The sequence below is a fragment of the Engystomops pustulosus genome, chromosome 10, assembly GCF_040894005.1.
Source record: "Engystomops pustulosus chromosome 10, aEngPut4.maternal, whole genome shotgun sequence".
Taxonomy (NCBI): domain Eukaryota; kingdom Metazoa; phylum Chordata; class Amphibia; order Anura; family Leptodactylidae; genus Engystomops; species Engystomops pustulosus.
The window spans coordinates 91291654-91312204 of NC_092420.1; the positions used below are offsets into that span (position 1 = coordinate 91291654).

The 20551-nt window shown below is 50.2% G+C and overlaps 1 protein-coding gene across 2 annotated transcripts; it reads right to left on the reverse strand.

Moving 5' to 3' along the window:
• Positions 1 to 7045: 7045 nt before the first annotated feature.
• KDM4A (lysine demethylase 4A) lies at positions 7046 to 18431 on the reverse strand. Of its 2 annotated transcripts, XM_072128874.1 has the most exons (23): positions 18153 to 18431; positions 17115 to 17293; positions 16853 to 17028; positions 15718 to 15832; positions 15412 to 15605; positions 15176 to 15225; positions 14923 to 15026; positions 14702 to 14839; positions 14421 to 14602; positions 13769 to 13944; positions 12810 to 13102; positions 12605 to 12725; positions 12336 to 12517; positions 11848 to 12028; positions 11336 to 11412; positions 11186 to 11241; positions 10946 to 11054; positions 10409 to 10594; positions 10125 to 10292; positions 9835 to 9954; positions 9613 to 9705; positions 8502 to 8590; positions 7046 to 8010 (listed from the first exon to the last, which is right to left on the reverse strand). In XM_072128874.1, exons 2-23 carry the CDS (start codon positions 17250 to 17252, stop codon positions 7983 to 7985), a joined length of 2976 nt encoding a protein of 991 aa, XP_071984975.1. In that variant the 5' UTR covers positions 17253 to 17293; positions 18153 to 18431; the 3' UTR covers positions 7046 to 7982. The 2 variants fall into 2 exon arrangements, with proteins under 2 accessions (XP_071984975.1, XP_071984974.1); XM_072128873.1 differs by having other exon boundaries at positions 7046 to 8590; positions 18153 to 18430.
• Positions 18432 to 20551: the final 2120 nt, after the last annotated feature.

The window sequence follows — 20551 nt, forward strand, 5'->3', positions numbered from 1 at the left end:
ACATAGGGCACAGATCACAGCAGTGTGAGGACACATAGGTCTGATTACACATCTCTCCTGGGACAATGCATAACACTGTCTTCAGAGAGCAAAGAGCACAGCAGTGTGAGGACACAAAGGTCTGATTACACATCTCTCCAGGGACAATACATAACACTTCCTGCATAGGGCACAGAGCACAGCAGTGTTAGGACACAAAGGGAAGAATAAATGGACAATGCCTGTGACATAATGTGTGATAAGCCGCATTGAGCTTTATTGATTCTGCGTGTACTTACTGTCATTATTTGTGACTGAGCTTTTTTACCTAATTTCCAGCCATAAATGATGGATTATTATATGACTCCATGTAACTGATTGTGACTAATGAGCGAGCAGCCGCATATATACACGTTACATGATAAGCTGCGGGAAGGTCGTCACTCGCTTTCCATGCTGCGCCGGTTAATGAGCTTTTTACTTAAGATGGAAAAATACTCGGCATCATTATATAAGCGCAATAATATCCCAGGTATAAACATACTACTAGTGTGCTGCCCAGGAAAATATGGATTTGGACATAGGACAGTGTATAAGCCCCGGCATATTATTATATATTAATGTAGTGGAGAAATCATGTGATGATTTTTTTCCGGGGGAATAAAGTAAATATTGTATCACCCGTCTGTATCTCTGTACGGTGTCTCTGTATCACCTGTCTGTATCTCTGTACGGTGTCTCTGTATCACCCGTCTTATCTCTGTACGGTGTCTCTGTATCACCCGTCTGTATCTCTGTACGGTGTCTCTGTATCACCCGTCTGTATCTCTGTACGGTGTCTCTGTATCACCTATCTGTATCTCTGTACGGTGTCTCTGTATCACCTGTCTGTATCTCTGTACGGTGTCTCTGTATCACCTATCTGTATCTCTGTACGGTGTCTCTGTATCACCTATCTGTATCTCTGTACGGTGTCTCTGTATCACCTATCTGTATCTCTGTACGGTGTCTCTGTATCACCTATCTGTATCTCTGTACGGTGTCTCTGTATCACCTGTCTGTATCTCTGTACGGTGTCTCTGTATCACCTATCTGTATCTTTGTACGGTGTCTCTGTATCACCCGTCTGTATCTCTGTACGGTGTCTCTGTATCACCCGTCTGTATCTCTGTACGGTGTCTCTGTATCACCCGTCTGTATCTCTGTACGGTGTCTCTGTATCAGCCATCTGTATCTCTGTACGGTGTCTCTGTATCACCCGTCTGTATCTCTGTACGGTGTCTCTGTATCACCCGTCTGTATCTCTGTACGGTGTCTCTGTATCACCCGTCTGTATCTCTGTACGGTGTCTCTGTATCAGCCATCTGTATCTCTGTACGGTGTCTCTGTATCACCCGTCTGTATCTCTGTGCGGTGTCTCTGTATCACCTATCTGTATCTCTGTATCACCCATCTTATCTCTGTTCGGTGTTGGTGTCTCTGTATCACCTCTCTTATCTCTGTACGGTGTCTCTGTATCACCCGTCTTATCTCTGTACGGTGTCTCTGTATCAACCGTCTGTATCTCTGTACGGTGTCTCTGTATCACCCGTCTGTATCTCTGTACGGTGTCTCTGTATCAGCCATCTGTATCTCTGTACGGTGTCTCTGTATCACCCGTCTGTATCTCTGTGCGGTGTCTCTGTATCACCTATCTGTATCTCTGTATCACCCATCTTATCTCTGTCCGGTGTTGGTGTCTCTGTATCACCCCTCTTATCTCTGTTCGGTGTTGGTGTCTCTGTATCACCCCTCTTATCTCTGTACGGTGTCTCTGTATCACCCGTCTTATCTCTGTACGGTGTCTCTGTATCACCCGTCTGTATCTCTGTACGGTGTCTCTGTATCACCCGTCTGTATCTCTGTACGGTGTCTCTGTATCACCTGTCTGTATCTCTGTACGGTGTCTCTGTATCACCTATCTGTATCTCTGTACGGTGTCTCTGTATCACCCGTCTGTATCTCTGTACGGTGTCTCTGTATCACCTGTCTGTATCTCTGTACGGTGTCTCTGTATCACCCGTCTGTATCTCTGTACGGTGTCTCTGTATCACCCGTCTGTATCTCTGTACGGTGTCTCTGTATCACCCGTCTGTATCTCTGTACGGTGTCTCTGTATCAGCCGTCTGTATCTCTGTACGGTGTCTCTGTATCACTCGTCTGTATCTCTGTACGGTGTCTCTGTATCACCCGTCTGTATCTCTGTACGGTGTCTCTGTATCACCCGTCTGTATCTCTGTACGGTGTCTCTGTATCAGCCATCTGTATCTCTGTACGGTGTCTCTGTATCACCCGTCTGTATCTCTGTACGGTGTCTCTGTATCACCCGTCTGTATCTCTGTACGGTGTCTCTGTATCACCCGTCTGTATCTCTGTACGGTGTCTCTGTATCAGCCATCTGTATCTCTGTACGGTGTCTCTGTATCACCCGTCTGTATCTCTGTGCGGTGTCTCTGTATCACCTATCTGTATCTCTGTATCACCCATCTTATCTCTGTTCGGTGTTGGTGTCTCTGTATCACCTCTCTTATCTCTGTACGGTGTCTCTGTATCACCCGTCTTATCTCTGTACGGTGTCTCTGTATCACCCGTCTGTATCTCTGTACGGTGTCTCTGTATCACCCGTCTGTATCTCTGTACGGTGTCTCTGTATCAGCCATCTGTATCTCTGTACGGTGTCTCTGTATCACCCGTCTGTATCTCTGTGCGGTGTCTCTGTATCACCTATCTGTATCTCTGTATCACCCATCTTATCTCTGTCCGGTGTTGGTGTCTCTGTATCACCCCTCTTATCTCTGTTCGGTGTTGGTGTCTCTGTATCACCCCTCTTATCTCTGTACGGTGTCTCTGTATCACCCGTCTTATCTCTGTACGGTGTCTCTGTATCACCCGTGTCTACATGTCCTTATCCTGTGACGTTCCCTCATTGATTATATAGAGTTTGGGAGGTATAAGGGGAAGAGTTTGTTCTCAGGTGGTGAAGTTATGAGGCTGATGATACATGATGTGTATGTGATGGGTCTGCGGAAGGGACCGGAGAGGAGTCACGGATCAGATACCGGACATGAGATGTATCCATATATTATAGAAAGCGGAAGAACCATCTCACAGACGCAGAGCAACTTCCTGAGTTTTGGTTTTGTACAGAATTTATTCTCCAGTCACATCTAGAGCTGCATGGAACATTCCTGTCAATGTTTTAGTTTTAATGCATTGTGGGAGGTTAGAGGACAGATGCGAGTGTAGCCTAAGAACTAAGCTGTTCTGCAGCAGAACAGTCAGAGGCTGCAGGAGATAAGAAGTTTCTATCTCACCCCAAGTGCTTTAATACCATCAGTACAGATCAGTACTGCTCTATAATGCCCAATATTATGCTTCTGATGCTTCTGAGTGATAGCGGAGACACAAAGGTAGAAGCAGCTGGAGATAACAGGAAGTTTCTATCTCACCCCAAGTGCTTTACTCTCATCACTATGGGTCAGTACTGCTCTATAATGTCCTATATCAGTGATGGCTAACCTATGGCACTGGTGCCAGAGGTGGCACTCGGAGCCCTTTCTGTAGGCACTCAGGCCATCACCAGAGATGACTCCAGGTATCTTCCTGCAGTCCCAGACAGCCCAGGACTTGCTGTGCAGAGCTATTGTAAAGTGACAGCTCTACCTGGGACTATTTTCTGCTTTATTGGTGTCCTCAGGGTGCTGGTATCAATGAAAACTGTGACAGAGAAGGGAGTGTAAATCACAAATTACATTTCTGTGTTGGCACTTTGCGATAAATAAGCGGATCTTTGTTGTAGTTTGGGCACTCGGTCTCTAAAAGGTTTGCCATCACTGTCCTATATGATCCCTCTGAGTGATAGAGGAGATACACTGGTAGAAGCAGAAGCTGCTGGAGATAACAGGAAGTTTCTATCTCACCCCAAGTGCTTTACTCTCATCACTATGGGTCTGTCCTGTAATGTCCACATATATTGTCACTGCTGATGTTTTCTTTGCGGCGCCTATAGATGTTTTACATGTAGCTTCTTATTATAAGTCTGTAGCTGTTACATCCATGTGTTGTCTCTGACCCCTGGCGCACGTCTGGGCTGCTGCGGCCTCCACGTTCCTGTTATTTCCTCTTCATACAATGATCTCGCTGTAGGACGCAGTGGAGGAGAACGCTGCTGGGGACATGAGGCCAAAACAGGAAAGAACAAAAATACATCATTAATTATTGGAGCAGCTAAAGTAGGAAGGAGGGTGGATGATGGGGGTGCCGCCTACAGGTCCGGCCATGGAGGGGGAACATCCCCAACATGTGAACACAGCCTTAAAGGGGATGTCTGGTGTCCCAGAAGATGACCTGTGCCCCCCTACCCCCTCCGAATAATGAGGTTATATCCGCCCTTGTGGGGCAAAGATCCCCGAGTACAATGGATAAGGCACATAACAATCCCACAAATAGATAGAAATATCTATATGCACATTCATATGATACATATAAATGAATGTTTAATATGTTGTACATTATTGTCATTTTTAGACTTTTAAAATTTGTATCAACCCCTTAGGTCAGGATTGATAGCTCGGCTAATGATCGATGATTCCGCCATCTAGTGGTAAAATATCAAACTGCAGGAAATCTCAACTACAGCCAGCAACAGGAGGAATATACATAAAACATACACTCACCGGCCACTTTATTAGGTACACCATGCTAGTAACGGGTTGCACCCCCTTTTGCCTTCAGAACTGCCTCAATTCTTCGTGGCATAGATACAACAAGGTGCTGGAAGCTCCTCAGAGATTTTGGTCCATATTGACATGATGGCATCACACAGTTGCCGCAGATTTGGCGGCTGCACATCCATGATGCGAATCTCCCGTTCCACCACATCCCAAAGATGCTCTATTGGATTGAGATCTGGTGACTGTGGAGGCCATTTGTGTCCAGTGACCTCATTGTCATGTTCAAGAAACCAGTCTGAGATGCTTCCAGCTTTATGACCTGGCGCATTATCCTGCTGAAAGTAGCTATCAGATGTTACAGGGTACATTGTGCTCATAAAGGGATGGACATGGGCAGCAACAATACTCAGGTAGGCTGTGGCGTTGTACCAAGGGGCCCAAAGAGTGCCAAGAAAATATTCCCCACACCATGACACCAGCACCACCAGCCTGACCCGCTGATACAAGGCAGGATGGATCCATGACACCACCACCACCAGCCTGAACCGTTGATACAAGGCAGGATGGATCCATGACACCACCACCACCAGCCTGAACCGCTGATACAAGGCAGGATGGATCCATGCTTTCATGTTGTTGACGCCAAATTCTGACCCTACCATCCGAATGTCGCAGCAGAAATCGAGACTCATCAGACCAGGCAACGTTTTTCCAATCTTCTACTGTCCAATTTCGATGAGCTTGTGCAAATTGTAGCCTCAGTTTCCTGTTCTTAGCTGAAAGGAGTGGCACCCGGTGTGGTCTTCTGCTGCTGTAGCCCATCTGCCTCAAAGTTGGACGTACTGTGCGTTCAGAGATGCTCTTCTGCCTTCCTTGGTTGTAACGGGTGGCGATTTGAGTCACTGTTGCCTTTCTATCAGCTCGAACCAGTCTGCCCATTCTCCTGTGACCTCTGGCATCAACAAGGCATTTCCGCCCACAGAACTGCCGCTCACTGGATGTTTTTTCTTTTTTGGACCATTCTCTGTAAACCCTAGAGATGGTTGTGCGTGAAAATCCCAGTAGATCAGCAGTTTCTGAAATACTCAGACCATCCCTTCTGGCACCAACAACCATGCCACGTTCAAAGGCATCAAATCACCTTTCTTCCCCATACTGATGCTCGGGAGAACTGCAGGAGATTGTCTTGACCATGTCTACATGCCTAAATGCACTGAGTTGCCGCCATGTGATTGGCTGATTAGAAATTAAGTGTTAACGAGCAGTTGGACAGGTGTACCTAATAAAGTGGCCGGTGAGTGTACGTGTAACGTACAATAGAAGATGCTGCAAGTCACAGGTAACAGGACATTGGGTTAGGATATTGATCGTCTCCAGTATTCGGGTCATACAGAGCGGTCCAGATCTATGCACATTGCATAATGTCATGGCTGCAGTTACATCATGTCTTCCTGTGCCCCGCAGCTTTTCTTTCTTGGTATCTGATGGGATTGATGCTGGGGGTGGAGGAGCCGTGGGCCCAGAACATTGCAGCCTGTGTGCAGGGACCTGTATAAGCGCCAGCACAGAGGAGCCCTGGTACACTGCTGCCAGCGTCACACCCGGGGTCAGTGCACAAAGAAACCGAGATATTTATGGCCTTTGTTACCATCCCCCATGACAATATATGATGGACACCGACATCTTCTTTACCTGCTGGGAGACATTTCTGCTATAAAGAAGGGGTGAGATCTATCCTGAACTTGTAATATTGCATTTTATTATATAGGGAGATCCAAGCACTCGCTCCAGTGGGAAGAAGCTCGTCTGATGTTGTACTAGAGGTTGATATTTCTCGTCATCCTGCGCTCTCCTGCTTCCACTGTGTGAGCGATGGTCACGTAAAGGGAATGTCCCTCTGATATAAATGCATTCTAACATCTCCTTACATAGTATGGAGCCCCCTGGGGTTAAGTTCCATAGACAGTAGGATGCCCCCTGGTGTATAACTATGTGCAGGTCCCACCCCCCTGAGATAATGCTTCTTGCCCTGCTTGTCAGGACAGTACCAGAGCCTCAGCAGAGTCTATTTGTAGCTTTTGTCCCCATTCACTGCTTTGGGTTCTTGCACATGGACCCAGTACATGAGCGGCTGCCTGGGATGCAGAAGCTGGGGCAGGCCTAACACCCACAAGCAGCTAGAACCTATACTGGGTCAGAACCAGACGCATTTGTTGTATAGCAGAGGTGCCAGGGTGCTGCTGCTGTTCATGCCCATACATAGGGTGTCATACTGTCACTAATAGTATATGATGACCCATTCTGAAGACCAGACATCCCCTTTAAGAGCGTCTCGCAGTAAAGAGACATCCAGCAGCGAGTAACATTTTTTATTTAAATACAACATAGAGTCAAATCATATCCAGACACAATAGCGTCACGCCACACGAGTTTATTGCTAAATTAATGCTCTACTTTGCCGTATAATTTAAGTTTTTAGTTTAAAAAGAAAAAAAAGAAAGCGAGTCCTTTGTGGATTTTCCTCTGAATGTCACAATCTCGGTCCCGCGCAGAGGAAGGAGCCAAATCAGGAGCGTCCAAGACGCCCGCCATCTCTTTGTGCACATTGGTACCATCCACGTCCTAAGTCTGACCTTCAACCCCTCTATAGGGTCGCTATAGGGCCATCCACTACAGGCATCTACGCCCGACTCCCGGGCACTAGGTAGCTATTCTTACAAAACCGTTCTTTATAAATAAGCTTTGCTTTAAATTAACGGCGAGAAGCGCGGGATAAAGCGAGGGGGGCGGGGCTCCTCCTCCGGTAATCCATGAGATTTGTCCCAAATCGATGCAAATATGTTGAAAATACTGGAGAGATGTCAGCAAAAGGAGAAGTAATGGATGGAGGAGGACAAGGAGCAATGGGGGAGGGGGCTGCAAAGGAAAAATAAATATGGACCCCCCCATCCCTGAAGGGTCCTGGTGGTGCCAGAGAATTGGGTCATGACCTGCAGACTCGTTCCCTTCTCCTGTGTCCTAGAACATCGTAGAGAAGGAACCCGGAGCCGGGGGGGGGGGGGGGGCTTTGAAGGGGCAGCACCACAGACGTCACGGGGTTGTGTGTGATCCTATGAGGGGCCAAGTCTCTGCGGTCGTTTGCAGTACACAGGCCTCGTGCTCACAACTGCCGGGAAAATCAGGTTTTGATCTTTTCAGAGGAGACGTTAAGCTGCAGGATGAGAGGTAGACGGACATTGAACCCTTCAGTAACCGTTGGGGCGAGATCCCTTCACAAAGCGTTGATGCAGTTTATTGTAGTGCAGACAAGTCCGGGCTCCTTTAAATATCAAAAACAAGTCCAACAAAATAATGTATCAAAACAAAGCAACAAAAGATGAAGAAAGGGAGACGAGGTGACAGCGGAGGCTCAGGAGAGGGAGGGGGGGTCATATTTAATGTCACCTGGTTTAGGCTCCACAGGAAGGAGGGGGGGGGGGGGGGGATCTCTAATAGAGACTACTGGTAACACTGTTCTGAGTGCGCGGCCCAACATATCCCCCCCACAAGCTCCAGGGGCGTCATGGGGGGAGATCTGGGGGCACATAGTAACCAATTCCTCTCTTGCCAGACAGAATGAAGACCGATTCCAATGAATAAAGTGAGAAATGTCACAGAAAAGACAAAGTCCAAAGTGAATGAGACGATTGGCCGGGGTCCTGTGCTGCCCCCTCTATTATTATGGCGGAGTGGGGGTAGGGCAGCCAAGGTGACAAGCTTCACTCCATGATGGCTCGATACAGAGCGGGCTCAATGTAGTCCTCCCGATACCTGGAGTTGATGACTCTCTGTCGCTTCACCTCCTGCTTTACTTCCTTTTCTGCAAAGATTTCTGTAAAACGCATGTCAGACGCCACAGACTGTCGGGAAGAGGATACACAAAATTAGGGATGAGGTTAGAACTAAAAGAAAACTAAAAAGTCTGTATATGTGCAGCCTAGTCAATCCAGCCAACTCCCTGCAGACACTGAACCCGCCTCCCAGCTGTGCTGCCATATACCACCCAGTCTCTGCTCCTCTCCTGACAAGCAGGACAAGAAGCCATTCTTATTGGCTGTCATGCAGATAGCAGGAGAGGTCAGTATGCAGAGACTGAGCATGTGTGTGTGTCCACCAGCAGTTACCTCAGTGGATGGACAGGCTATGCACATCAGGGGGCGCTATATATGAATCAGCTTACAGAAACCAGAGTCTACAGATCCTCACAGCCGTCTGTCCTCTTTTTGTCCTTATACAACCAGCGACAGTCCCGGGACAGCAGATTATTAATGGCCGATATCTGGGACTCCGATCAATAAGCTCCATACAAGAACCAAAATCTAGAGGAAATTTACCATGAAAATCCATCCTGATAAACCAGGGACATTACTCATTTACCCCAGGACTGTGGGAATCTTCTTATATTTGTTATCCATGGCCTGTTTCCTTCTGAAACCCACTTTTATAATTATGCTGATGAGACAGAAGGGCTCTGGGGGGCATTACAAGAGCCCCTCTATGCTGCAGCTACACAGGTTGTTACACTGTCTCTCCCTCAGAAATAGAGGGAAGTGCTTTTGCACAGTGTGACAGTCTGTGAAGCTAAAGCACAAATAGTCCCTGCTAACATCCCCAAGACCCCCTCATACCCATTAGAACAATTATAAAAGTTGATTTTAGAAGGAAGCAGGCATGGATAACAAATAGAAGAATATACCACAGTCACAATGCCTGGGTTGAGGAGTAATGTCCCTGGTTTATCAGCATGGATTCTGAAGGTAGATTTCCTTTAATATTAAGGTTAAGCCTAAAGCTTTGTGCTGTCCCAATACAGAAGAACCTGCAGAACGGAGGGGAGCGTTGTGTGGACCCTTATACTATAGTGTTAGGGGAAGACACTGACCAGACGAGTCTTTACTTTCTTTGGTAACTCTTCATCTAGTGTGTAGACGTCGTCTCGTTTTGCAGGTACATGAGAACCATCTTCAAACTCAATCTACATCGAAGGAAAAAGAAAAATGTAAAAATTCTGTGTACAGGTCAATGATTCGCACTTACAGCGCGGTCCCTATAATACAGCGGACTGTGCGTATTATAGCCGCTCCGCGCCTCATCCCGCACTCACCTGATACATCTGAATTGTGTGCGAGGCCACAAACTTGGCACCATAGACGAGTCCATCCGTCCAGCGGACCTGTACGATCTCCCCTGCGGGTGGCGGCCCCAGATTGAGGCAGTCCCGGCTCTGTCAGGGAAGAAAAGGAAGGGATAAGACAGAGCTGAAAGAGCGACGACGCCTGCGCCAACCTTTGTTTACACACAGGAATCAGAGGACAGTAAGTGTATGGTAAGAGATCAGACACCGGCGCTAACAATGAGAGCACAGGAAGAAGCGCGAGTGGGAGATGTACTGACCACAATGTCCTCCGGATATAGATTGTCACTGAAGGAGCCGTCGTCAAAATTGACCTCGTAGAACGTCTCCTTGGTCAGCTTGATGACCTCACACTGGTAGTAGCGGCCGTTCTTGTGCTTGCCGATCACGCGCTGCCCCACCACGATGTCTTTGTCAGAGTCTTTGCCCTGAGGTTACATGATGGAAGTCAGTAGAGCAACGGCCGCCATGTGCACGTGGGACACGGTCCCGGAGAAATAACATTATGGACCTGATGTCTGCAGGACGCCGATGTGTTACCTACCTCGTTCTGGGACGGCTTGTGCCTGAAGCAGGTGATGAACACCACGAAGGGCCAGTCATCCGGCTGCATGGTCACTCCGGCCGCCTGGGCGCAGGTAGCGTGGAACGAGGTGGGGCACCGGCCGTGAGAGCACTGGACGCAGCAGCCCTCCACACGCTTTCTCCTCTTCCTACAGAAAGCACATTTCTAGAAAAACAAAACACAGCAGAGGTGAGTCAGGTCCAAAAACTGAAAATCTGACTACAATTTACTGGATTAAACAAAATAAATGAATTCATTTTGTGTATACAGCTCCTGTGCAGGCCAATGATCACACAGATCAGTATCCTGCGGGCTTGTGTTACCAGGAGGAAAGTAACACGTGATTGGGATCAGGCTACACAGCCATCAGTTTGCAGTGTAAGCATGGAGACAGATGGCCCTGCCGAGGAGCCGTGTACCCAAAACTACAACAAAATCATTCTCTTCACTGACATAGATACTAAGCAAAATCTGACCACAGTGCAGTCAAACCTGTCTGGGTGGACACAAACGTACCAGTCTGAATCTCATCAGGGGGATCTTGCTGATGTCTACAGGACGTCTCTCTGCAATGTTCACAAATTTAGCTTCAGCAACCGCTACGGCACACATGACGTGCACCCACCTGGAGTCAGGACAAGAGGCACAAGATGCAGTCAGGAGAATGTAGCATATTGTACAGATCTTACAGGACGCTGGTCATGTGACCCACGTGGCAGAACCAAGAGCCAGGGAATAGTTATGATGGAAACGTACCGGTTATCATTGGCTTTCTGTAAGGCTCCTCCTCGCAGAGAGCAGAGGCAGCAATCCTGAAGAGACAGGAAGGAAAATCAGCACTATCACTAAGCACAAAGCAGAGGGGACGCGCAGAGGACACAACCAGCAGAGGACACGCAGCCTCACCTCAGACAGGGCACTCTCCTCACACCGGCTGCACATCCAGCCCTCCACCGCTTTATCTCTGGGCACGCCATAGCAACCTGGTAAAATATTGGAAAGAGATTCTTCAGCGGTTTCCTTTATGTTTTATACAGTTACATTCATTCTTCACAGGCACAGTGATAAGTGCAGGGTCTTTGCTTCCAGGTAGTGAATGTACCAGACAATGTTTCTCCAGCCCCATGTATACAGCTATTAGATAGGGCTGTCCAAGACAGAACATTCCCCTCTGATCTTCAGAGAGCATGGTTGGTTGTTAAATAGTTAAAGAGGAGTTTTGTTTTGGGTAACCCATATCTAGGGGTGAGCTGACAAAGTGGCACTGATAGCGGGTGTTATCTATCTAAATGCAGCTGCCCAAGGGGACACCTACTGGCATGTGCACACAGGTAGCAGTCATCAGACTATGTAGGGGAGGGGGCACTTACTGGCATGCAGGCACAGGTAGCAGTCAGACTATGTAGGGGGGTACTTACTGGCATGGACACACACGTTGCAGCTTCGGCAGCTGATGAGAAGGCTGGTCCCGTCCTCCTCCAGGAATGGAGCGGACAGGTTGATCTCAGAGTTGCTGCCCGTGGTTGTGAAGCACATCTCTGGGATCAGTGGTTTGGTCTTGAGGTGGAATGCAATGGGTGCCTCCGATTTGCTCTCAGACTGGTGGAGAAAGGAAACACATTTAAGGGGTTGTTACCCCATTCCTAAAGTTGTGATGTTATCCTTTATCCACAGGGTCAGGCCAATACTTATTGAAAACAACCCAGAGCATTGAGCAAGATGGTCAAATGTCTAATAAACCAGCAGCAAAGATATAATGGGACGGCAAAATAGTGAGTACAGCTCTGGATGTGAGTGGAGTATAAGACAAAATACGGCTGAGCATTTGCAACTTTTATATAGTGAATCTACTTATAATGGTTCATATAAGCAAATGTCCCTCATCTGTACCTGATTAAGCACCTACCTGATAGTAAGTCTGGAAAAGTAAGCAGATGGAGCAGTGTGGAGACACCTGGGACATGGCGAGGTTGTATTCCCTCTCCACCTGGAAGTTTGGGGGTTTGTTTTTCCAGAGTTGAGTGAGGGGCTTGGCCCAGGCCTCAGTCTCCTCAAACTCTTCATCCATAACCACTTGGTCAGGTTGGTCTACAAATAAAACAGGAGGAAAAAAAGTGAAGAAGCTGCAGATTTCACGTAGGACACATTATTCTCAGGGTATCAGCGGACACCTACCATCTTCACTGCCGCTGTCCTTCATCACCAAGGGGTGGTAACGTGGGAGCTTGGAGAGAGGCTGCCGGCGGCTCTTGGCATTGAAATTCTCCTGGAGCGACTCCATGTGCTTCCCTGTAACCTGCATGAGACATGCAATGTGAAGACTCTGGAAGACTCCCGCCATAACGCTGATAATACAGTAGTCAGGCCATCTGCCACCTACCTCCTTCAGCTCCTGCTCCGTGAAGCTGCCCATAGCGCTGGTCTTCTTCCACATGGTGGCTTTGCTCTGCCCTTTGGTGTAGCTGTGTATACTGCGGGATTTCTTAGGGTGAGATCCGTGTGGAGATTCTGAGTCGGTATCCGATGACCCTGAACCATCTTGAGAAGACGAGAAGAAGGAGGAGCTCTCTGCGCTGATGGAAGGGCTCCCCGGGTTAGAGATGGGGGTGGTTGCTCCTGAGGTGCCATAATTCTCTACATTTTTCAAGGTTTCAAATTGCTGCCCGGAGGACCCTGGAGAAGAGAGATCAGGGATTCCAGGGTTATTGCAGGTCACATCACAACAGAAGTAAGTCTATGAGGTTATATACAGACAAACATGGAGTAGTCATGCAAGAACTGACAATGAGAAGGGTCCCACCTCAAATTATGGGGGCTGGGAAATGCTGCTTAGCCTCCCATTTCTAAGCACCGTCTTGGCTATCTGAGCAAGCCAATATAAGACTATGGGAGTTTATATAACGTTACTGGTACTGAGCAGATTCAGATAAAACCTGGGAGCCTAGACTACTCTCTGCCATGATGACCCACTATAATCTCCCAATCACATTGAATGGAGCCAATGACCAGACGCAGGCAGATGGAAGCCCCCTGTATCCAGCCCTTTACAGTCATAGATGGGTGCAGAGTATAAAGGGTTAAATATCCAGGATTGAGCTGATGTGAATTTCTGCTGTGACCACGTGGAGACATTCGGCGGTGCCCAAGAGACCATCATAGAGCAGGATGCGGCACCTGCCATAATAAGTCTCTCTGCCAAAAAGGGTCTGAAAGGAGCAATATTAAATATTCATCTTCACTTTCCCACAATTAACCTTATAATGTAACGAGATGCGGAGGAAAGTCCTGCATCAGCATCCTTCCTCCCACATCACTAGATTTATAGTTTTCCCGCTGTACCTGCTTCCACATCCTCTTCAGGGCAGTCTTCCACTTTAGGTTCCTCTGGGCAGGGGGTCTCCATGCCGCACTGGTCGGTACAGAGTTCCTCCTTAAATTCTTCGCTCTGGCTGAGCTCCTTTGGGACCTCCAGACACACTCGGTGGCGCTTGGTTCCTATGCGCTGTTTGGTTACACTGGAGATGCAGGAAACAAAAAGGTGAAGTCAGACAAAAAAGGAATAATAGAAAACGACAGTAAAGACAAGACACTGGGGTTGGGGGTGGTCATTGGGGGTCCGACTGGGGAAACAGGGAATAGCAAACAGCCCTTAACAGAGGAAAAGAAAAATAGGACTTGTGGGGTTCCCTATCGCATGGAAATCAAAGTAGGGCAGGATGGATTTTGCAGGGCAGCTTACAGGATAGCCCACCCTGGAAGTCCAATTTACCAGCCTGCAGCTTGAGGGGCTTCTCACCACTCCTTCAACTCAATGTACCCCTATTCCGATGATGGTAAATTAATTTCTTATACAAGATGATCACTTTATAAGGGCCAGCCCTCTGACACTCCATTCACTGTGTATGGTACTGGTTTAGATGGACAAGCGCAACACCGAGCACAAAGCCGGCAGCCCCCCGTTATATATTGGGCCCCTTTTTGTGTCCCTTACCTTTTCTTTTGATCTCCGTCGGCTTGTTGATAATCAACAAATTCTGCGGCTTCGGGTGTGGGCAGAGAGTGGTCGATGGCGGTGAAGTCCTTCCCGGCCTTCCACAGTTTATATCTCTCCGGCTGGAATTTGCGCACAAAGACGTCCATAGAGATCTTCACCATGTCCTTCCTGCAGGAGCACTGCGTACAGAAAACGGGGAATGAGTGGCCACCACGGAATGGCATCCTGCTGCCTCTAAGGCTCATATATATGTATATATATATATGTGTGTGACATACCAGGACGGCCTGCTTCCCATACTCAATCCATCTCAAAGTTGCAAAGTTAGTGGACTCTGCACAGTTGAATCCGTGGTTGAACCCGGCGTGGTATCCGTAGGGGAAAGTGATCATGAACTCCCCGGCTTCCTGTGTGATCTGAGTGACAGACGTGGGAATTACAAAGATGAAGAAAACACGGAGCGACCGCATCATCATCTACTCCCAGATCCTGCACTCACCTTATCAAAGGGGATCCCGTACTTCTTGAGGATGAAGGGGGAGATGACGGTCATCTTGTGGCGGAGGAAAGCTTCACAGCTCTGAGCACTGCCGGGGAAGAACCCTGCATCACACAGACAGGGGGCGTCAATGTAATCCCCAGAATGACCCCAAAATCTGCTCACCAATGCAAGTCTCTGGTATCCCCATCATCTCTACTCCCAGCAATGGACTAGAAGATTTAAGCTGCTGTTTAACCCTTTCTGCACTTACCCTTTGCTAACCGCTCCAGCCGTTTTCCATGTTCTGGAGGGATAGTGTACCTGAGGAGAGAGAACAAAACATACATGTCATACACAGGGACATAAAACAGTTAGGGGGCTCTGCTCACCCCGCTAAGGCCCACAGGAAATAAGCGGCCGCTCTGCACCTTTCCTCTCTGTACTGTGACAGCGCATAAAAGAATAAGGGGCTGTGAGCTGGAGGCAGCTGTGTGCATGGAGCCTTACCATGATTTGGGTTCCCCGAAGTGCAGGTAGTTGATGCTGTACAGGTCCATGTCCTCCGTGTGCCAGGCAAAGGAGGTTTTCCACATACCAAAATATAAATACGGAGTGTTGACACCTTCTATGGTGATGCCGCTCTCGCTCTCCACCACGTCCAAGATGGTGTTCAGATGACCGATGTTCCACTCATTCACATTCTGCAGACACAGAACCGATGTTACAGGTGGAGACTACAGTGATCCTCCCCATACAGAGTATATGAAGCCCATGTGCCCTATATTCATTGTATACAACCCTCAAGCTCAGTACCTTGTCATAAAGGGACCCATTTACATCCGCCCCATAAATGGGAGCATTGAAGGTCAAGTTCTTCCAATATTTGCGCTCCAGATCTTCAAAGTCAGCATAACGAGGAGTACAATACCTGCCGAGACAGAGAGAGAAAGATAAAAAGTGAGTGCAGTATAATATAGGATAAGTAATGTCATGTATGTACCAGCAGCAGAATAGTGAGTGCAGCTCTGGGGTATAATACAGGATGTAACTCAGGATCAGTACAGGATAAGTAATGTCATGTATGTACACAGTGACTGCACCAGCAGCAGAATAGTGAGTGCAGCTCTGGAGTATAATACAGGGTGTAACTCAGGATCAGTAATGTCCTGTATGTACACAGTGACTGCACCAGCAGCAGAATAGTGAGTGCAGCTCTGGAGTATAATACAGGGTGTAACTCAGGATCAGTAATGTCCTGTATGTACACAGTGACTGCACCAGCAGCAGAATAGTGAGTGCAGCTCTGGAGTATAATACAGGGTGTAACTCAGGATCAGTACAGGATAAGTAATGTCATGTATGTACACAGTGACTGCACCAGCAGCAGAATAGTGAGTGCAGCTCTGGAGTATAATACATGATGTAACTCAGGATCAGTACAGGATAAGTAATGTCATGTATGTACACAGTGACTGCACCAGCAGCAGAATAGTGAGTGCAGCTCTGGAGTATAATACAGGATGTAACTCAGGATCAGTACAGGATAAGTAATGTCATGTATGTACACAGTGACTGCACCAGCAGCAGAATAGTGAGTGCAGCTCTGGGGTATAATACAGGATGTAACTCAGGGCCAGTACAGGATAAGTAATGTCATGTATGTACACAGTGACTGCACCAGCAGAATAGTGAGTGCAGCTCTGGGGTATAATACAGGATGTAACTCGGGATCAGTACAGGATAAGTAATGTCATGTATGTACACAGTGACTGCACCAGCAGAATAGTGAGTGCAGCTCTGGAGTATAATACAGGATGTAACTCAGGATCAGTACAGGATAAGTAATGTCATGTATGTACACAGTGACTGCACCAGCAGCAGAATAGTGAGTGCAGCTCCGGAGTAGAAATACAGGATAAGTAGGTCACAGGCTTCATAGGTCACTTACTTATCACTGTTTGCAATCCTCCTGAACTCTTTGACAGTCATCGGTTTCTTCTGTATGTTGTATTGTGTGAAGAGCCCGGACTGCCCGGTGACCACTTGCTGGATGGGCGCTGGAATCACCAGGTCATCGAGGTCATCATAGCAGAGCCGAGGTTTCCACTCTTTAGGAGGAACAACCTACAACAGACAGGATACAGTTACATCAGCAGATCTGTCAGAATGGCCGCTGTTCAGTGGTGAATCAGCCTGTGGGGGGCTCTCACCTTGGCCAGGCCTGCGCGGTGGGCTCCTTGGGACTCGATATACGCGATGTACCGCCTGAAGTCACGGAACTCCTCCATCGTCGGATAGAAGGTCATGATCCTGGAGCCGGGCTTTGGGTTCTCATTCTCACCCGCCATCTTTATGATTTAGGCCCGGTGGGCTCTGCAGCGTCTTAGGGCTAAGGAACAAAAGCGACCAATAGTGTGTGAGGAAACACCAGGGAGGGGGAGGAGCTATGACAACTAAGACATCATCACTTACAAAGTAGTTGTAATGTAACACTCTACACACAAGGTCTATATATATCCCTTACATACAGAATTACACCAAGGAAGCAGCCACTAATATCTTATGAGAGGTCTCATCCAAAGCTAGCATTATGGCTGATAACAGAGAGTAAACGGATTGTATCCCCCTGTACTGTCTCCTTTCCCCAGGATGTAATGGCTGATAACAGAGAGTAATAGATTGTATCCCCCTGTACAGTCTCCTCTCCCCAGGTTGAAATGGCTGATAACAGAGAGTAATAGATTGTATCCCCCTGTACAGTCTCCTCTCCCCAGGTTGAAATGGCTGATAACAAAGAGTAATAGATTGTACCCCCCCCCCCCCTGTACAGTCTCATATCCCTGGGATGAAATGGCTGATAACAGAGAGTAATAGATTGGTATAGTCTCTAGGTGATCATGATTGGTAATAATTCTATTCTTGGGCCGGATTTTGGAGTTTCTAGGCCGGAACTACAACTCCCAGCATGCATTTCTCGGATAGGCGGAAGATGATGTAGTTGCCACCACTCCCGTGTCTCCAAGAGCTCTGATTGACAGAGAAAATCGGAAGTGACGTCAATAGAGGGCGGGCTATAAACATCTCTCTAGAATCTGATTGGACGAAGAGCTGTGGACCGGAAGTCAAAAACAGGGAAACGTGCGCAGCTCTCCCATTGGCTGAGGCCGGGCTCTTTCTCTCGGGCTCCCTATAAGCTTTTTCTCGGGGTTCTGTGCCGGGGGGAGGGCGGCAGAGACGCGGGGACTGACCTGGAGGCGGCGGGCAGCCTGACGCTGGAGATCCAGGCGCGATGGCTTCTTCCTCTTCCCGGGCTCCAGACAGCGCCGGAGGGTGCGCGGAGGGGTCCCGGTGCGTGTCCTGTGCTGCTCCCGGCCAGAGGCCGCTCCGCTCCCGCTGTTTCTCTCAGATAACCTAGCAATCACTCCGAGCTCCTTCCTCCGTCGTCTTTCGTTTTCACTCCACTGCGCCTGCGCGCTGCTCCCGAAGCAAACCGAACACAGGCAGCCAATGAGAGCGCGGGGTCAGGCGACCAACCGGCACATAGACACCGCCCCTTCTACTGAAGAGACCGCCCCACTTAGGGGAGAGCGCTGCTAATTGGCTGCAGGCTGCAAACGGTTGATGGGCCGTCCAATCATAGTCATGTGCAGTTGTCTAGGCGGCAAATCCAGTGCAGGGGGTGTGGTCTGCACAGGCTGTGGTGAGTGCGCGTCGCCTGCGCTTGTTTTTGTGTCTGCGCGGAGGTGACACAAAGGAACAAGAAGAGACGAGAGGAAACCCAGATACAAGGGCCCGAAGGATAAGGGGGAGACACGGGGGCCCGGAGGATATGGGGGAGACACGGGGGCCCGAAGGATATGGGGGAGACACGGGGGCCCGAAGGATAAGGGGGAGACACGGGGGCCCGGAGGATAAGGGGGAGACACGGGGGCCCGAAGGATAAGGGGGAGACACGGGGGCCCGGAGGATAAGGGGGAGACACGGGGGCCCGAAGGATAAGGGGGAGACACGGGGGCCCGAAGGATAAGGGGGAGACACGGGGGCCCGAAGGATAAGGGGGAGACACGGGGGCCCGAAGGATAGGGGGGGGGAGACACGGGGGCCCGGAGGATAGGGGGGGAGACACGGGGGCCCGGAGGATAGGGGGGGAGACACGGGGGCCCGGAGGATAGGGGGGGAGACACGGGGGCCCGGAGGATAGGGGGGGAGACACGGGGGCCCGGAGGATAGGGGGGGAGACACGGGGGCCCGGAGGATAGGGGGGGAGACACGGGGGCCTGGAGTGTGAGGATGAGGAAACCGAGACACTGGGGCCCGGAGGATAGGGGGGAGACATAGAGGCCTGGAGGATAGGGGAAACATGGCGGCCTGGAGTGTGAGGATGAGGAAACCGAGACACAGGGGCCTGGAGGATAGGGGGGGGGGGACACGGGGGCCCGGAGGATAAGGGGGAGACACTGGGGCCCGGAGGAAAGGGGAAACATGGCGGCCTGGAGTGTGAGGAGGAGGAAACCGAGACACAGGGGCCTGGAGGATGGGGGGGGGGGGGGCACACAGGGGCCTGGAGGATGGGGGGGGGGGCACACGGGGGTCCGGAGGATAAGGGGGAGACACTGGGGCCCGGAGGAAAGGGGGAGACACGAGGCCTGGAGGATAGGGGAATCATGGCGGCCTGGAGTGTGAGGAGGAGGAAACCGAGACACAGGGGCCTGGAGAATAGGGGGGAGGACACACGGGGGCCCGGAGGATAAGGGGGAGACACTGGGGCCCGGAGGAAAGGGGGGAGACACGGGGGGCCCGGAGGATAAGGGGGAGACACGGGGGCCTGGAGTGTGAGGAGGAGGAAACCGAGACACAGGAGCCTGGAGGATAGGAGGGGGGGGGGACACGGGGGCCCGGAGGATAGAGGGAAGACACGGGGGCCCGGAGGATAGGGGGGAGACACGGGGGTCCGGAGGATAGGGGGGGGGGGCCCGGAGGAAAGGGGGGAGACACTGGGGCCCGGAGGAAAGGGGGAGACACTGGGGCCCGGAGGAAAGGGGGGAGACACTGGGGCCCGGATTAAAGGGGGAGACACTGGGGCCCGGAGGAAAGGGGGGAGACACTGGGGCCCGGAGGAAAGGGGGGAGACACTGGGGCCCGGAGGAAAGGGGGGAGACACTGGGGCCCGGAGGAAAGGGGGGAGACACTGGGGCCCGGAGGAAAGGGGGGAGACACTGGGGCCCGGAGGAAAGGGGGGAGACACTGGGGCCCGGAGGAAAGGGGGGAGACAAGGGGGCCCGGAGGATAAGGGGGAGACACGGGGGCCCGGAGGATAAGGGGGAGACACAGAGGCCTGGAGGATAGAGGAGACACGGGGGCCCGGAGGATAGGGGAAACATGGCGCCTTGGAGCGTGAGGAGGAGGAAACCGAGACACAGGGGCCTGGAGGATAGGGGGGAGGGGAGACACGGCGGCCTGGAGGATAGGGGGGAGGGGAGACACGGCGGCCTGGAGGATAGGGGGGAGGGGAGACACGGCGGCCTGGAGGATAGGGGGGAGGGGAGACACGGCGGCCTGGAGGATAGGGGGGAGGGGAGACACGGCGGCCTGGAGGATAGGGGGGAGGGGAGACACGGCGGCCTGGAGGATAGGGGGGAGGGGAGAC

What these genes read in the sequence shown, in the direction of transcription:
- KDM4A (XM_072128873.1), bottom strand. Translation starts at nt 17,252, where the DNA reads ATGGCGGGTGAGAATGAGAACCCAAAGCCCGGCTCCAGGATCATGACC. An exon ending in ACCGCGCAGGCCTGGCCAAG is followed by an intron (nt 17,029 to 17,114) that starts GTGAGAGCCCCC and finishes TGTCTGTTGTAG; the next exon opens with GTTGTTCCTCCTAAAGAGTG. An exon ending in GCTGGAGCGGTTAGCAAAGG is followed by an intron (nt 15,027 to 15,175) that starts GTAAGTGCAGAA and finishes TGTGTGATGCAG; the next exon opens with GGTTCTTCCCCGGCAGTGCT.